This window comes from Gavia stellata, chromosome 4, assembly GCF_030936135.1.
Source record: "Gavia stellata isolate bGavSte3 chromosome 4, bGavSte3.hap2, whole genome shotgun sequence".
In the NCBI taxonomy this organism is placed as follows: Eukaryota; Metazoa; Chordata; class Aves; order Gaviiformes; family Gaviidae; genus Gavia; species Gavia stellata.
This window is the reverse complement of record NC_082597.1, coordinates 58,447,715-58,450,969: the sequence shown is the minus strand read 5'-3', so window position 1 is coordinate 58,450,969 and position 3,255 is coordinate 58,447,715. Positions and strand designations below refer to the sequence as shown.

At 52.9% G+C, this 3,255-nt stretch overlaps 1 protein-coding gene across 1 annotated transcript; it reads right to left on the bottom strand.

Annotated features, from left to right (window-relative positions):
- Window positions 1-291: 291 nt before the first annotated feature.
- Window positions 292-2,718, bottom strand: ELFN2 (extracellular leucine rich repeat and fibronectin type III domain containing 2). The gene has a single exon (XM_009811729.1). The coding sequence runs from the start codon at window positions 2,716-2,718 to the stop codon at window positions 292-294; it is 2,427 nt and encodes an 808-aa protein (XP_009810031.1).
- Window positions 2,719-3,255: the final 537 nt, after the last annotated feature.

The window sequence follows — 3,255 nt, the reverse complement described above, 5'->3', positions numbered from 1 at the left end:
AGTATCAGAGCAGGACGCTCCTCCCAACCATCTGCAGGCAGAACAATGGTCCCCATAACACAGTAGAGACAATTCAGCATGTGTGTGTCTGTGTGTGTCTGTGTGTTCATGTGTGTGAGAGAGTTTTCTGTTGTTGTTGTAAACTTTAAGAAACAATTTTGTCAGTTTTGTATTTGTCGGGAGTATTTTGTTGTTGGTTTATTTTTCACAGTCAAGTGGCATATCTTTTTTTTCTGGTTGTTGGGGGGGGTTCTTGTTTTGTATTGTTTCCTTGGAAAGAGCGAGGGACAGTCACAGCTTCTGCTGAGCAGAGACTCCTTTCCAGTAATCCAGGATGTCATGCAGATCCTCATCCTTGGCAAACTGAACTTTCTTCCGCAGGGCATGCCCAGCTGCCATGTAAACCTCCTCCCTGTGGTGCTTCTTGTAAGGCCGGAATCGCTCCCAGATCTTGTGGGTGCTCTCTGATGAGTACTCAGGGCTGGAGGAGTAGCCCGAAAAGTAGTGTCTGGGGGAGAGCTGGGAGTACGTGGAGTCTCGCTTGGACCGGGAGAGTGGCTTGAGGAATGACACTCGCTGGCTCAAGGTGTCAGCACTTTCCTCATAGTACAGGGCTGGGAAGGAGTGACGGTGCTCGCTGCAATGGTAAGAAGGCTTGACCTCCAAGTGGTGGATGGCGCCCGGGGACACCAAGGGAAGACGATCCAAAGGGCTGTTGAGTGGGCTGCCCTTCTCAATGTATTTGGAGTCAGACTTGCTGAGTGGTGGGTGGTCAGGCACATCCAAGCTGAAGACCTTGGCGCTCTTGATGGAGCCACTAGAGGAGACACTGCAGGTCTTTCTGGTCACGGCAGCATCAGCACTGAGCTGGCGCTGCAAAGGGTGGTGGGAGCTTTCCTTGTAGGGTGGGGAAAGAAAGCTGGGCCGCTCTAGCCCACCCGAGGAACTGGCTGGGATGGACTGGCATTCAAAGGCCATGTCTGAGTCAACACCAGTCCCACCACCCAGGAAGGAGGCTGTGTCCAGCTTGAGGGCATCAATGCAGTTGTTGATGATCTGATTGACCTTGTCTACCTCCTTGGCTATAGTAGAAATCTCAGCAGCTGAACCTTGCCCATTGTCAAGCTCCCTCAGGTCCTCATCCCGCTGGGTTCGTTCCAGCCCATCCCCACCACCAGTCCGCACCTCAATGTAGTTACCTTTAGTGGTGACTTTAGGAGTCTCCATCCCAGCCTCCATTGACTTTGATGGGGGCAACTTCTCCCCAATCATGGAAGGGATGGAGGACATCCTTGAGACAGGGATGACTGGTGGCTCACCCAGCTTCTGGGAAGGATGGACCATGGTACTTGTATCAATATCTGATCCATAACGCATTTCCAGGATGGTCTTTTTGACATTGAGGGACTTCTGTTTCTCCTCCTGCATCCTCCGCTTCCGCAGGCAGTAGTACACCACCCCCAGGACAATGACCATCCCAAAGAGGCAACCCAGGGTGGTCATGATATAGTGTGTGGTGGTGGAAGTACTAGAAATAGGGTCCTCCCTGCCTTTGCTCCGGGTTGCAAAGGTCAGGCAAGTGTGGTTGTAGCGCCTGTTGTTGCGGATGGAGGCCACACAGAAAGTATAATCAGTGTGGGCCTTCAACTTGTTGACAGTGACATATTCCTTCTTGCTCTTCAGTGTTGCTATGTCAGAAACATAGCTGTTGTTGTATTGGACCAGCACGTACATCTTACTATAGGGCATGGGGATGGTTACCATCAGGATGGCTGAGGTGATGGTAACATCATGGAGCTTGATGCTGGGACTGAAGGAGGAGTCAGTGGTGGAGGAGGCTGGAGGCTTGACTGAGAGGAAGTCCCCAGGGCTGATGGCTGAGCCCTCATCCAAGTCTCGCTGGGAGTCAGGGGTATAAGGGGTGGGGTTGACCCTGGAGAGGGAGGGGATGGTGCCACCTCTGCACATGGACTGGAAGATGGTGATGGCATTGCGGTTGTGATGAGGCCGAGGTACCAGGAGCGGATACCCAGCGAACTCCCGAGGAGTCTCACACTGGAGCCGGTCATAGTTCTTGGTGACATTGTTGAAGAGTGCCAGCCAGTTAAGAAAGCTGTAAAGGCTACAGTCGCAGTTGAAGGGGTTGCCAGCCAGCTCGCACACCATCAGATTGCTCAAGCTGGTGAAAGTGTTCCCCTCCAGGCGGCTGAGACGATTAGATGACAGGTCAATGCTAATCAAGCTGGGGCACTCGGAGAAGGCAGTAGGGGTGACCAGCTCAATTAGGTTGTGCTGCACAAAGAGGAACTGGAGACGAGCCATACCCCGTAGCATGCCCTCTGTCAGGTTGGTGAGTTTGTTGTAGCCCAGCTGTAAGACCTGGAGGTTTGACTGGCCCATGAAAGCCCCATCCTCGATATAGGAGATCTCATTCTTGGTCAGGTTCAAATCAGTCAGGTTGCCGAAGCGGTTGAGGGAGGAGTACAGCACCACTTTGAGCTTATTCTCGTTCAGACGCAAGTCGTGCACCGTGCTGTTGATATGCTGGGGGATGGTCTCATACGGGGGCTGGTTCTGGCTGCAGATGGCCAGCCACACATAACCTTTGTCCCCCTCGATCAGCCAGCAGTCACCTCGCACGGTGCCAGGGGAAAACAAGCAGAGCAGGACAGCTGCCCACAACCCCAGGCACATCATGGTCTGCAGCGGTGCCCTCATCAGGACAGAAAAAAAAAAAAAAAACCCAACAAAAACCAGCCCCAAATCTCAGGACCACAGCAAAAGGAAACTAAGGGGCAGAGGGAAGAGAAAGGGGAAGTAACCAGGGTTTAGCAATGGAAGGGCATGAGCACCCCAGTCCTATTGGGTGTTGCCACCATTATTTTTTCTTGCCCTCTGGGTCAAGCCAGGAGCATGGTGCAGGGGGAACACGTGCAATCTGCTTCCAGCACACCCAAAAGCTATGACCACGGATGATTGGTCTCAAGGGAACTACCTTGTGCTTCTTTTTTAAACAAAAATTCAGACCGAGGATAACTGATCTTCTTCGACGCTCATGAGTGACTCGACCACCTTTTCCACTTTCCTCCCTCCCTCCCACCCCCCACCCACACTGAACCCACCCCAAAACAAACCCAAGCCCTTCCCCCCTCTAGTGCTCCCCCACCCCTCCACGGTGTGATGTGGAAGAACAAGGCAGCACTGCCTCCTCTGTCGCTCACGCTCCCTCTGTTTCTCCTCCTTCTCTTCCTTCTC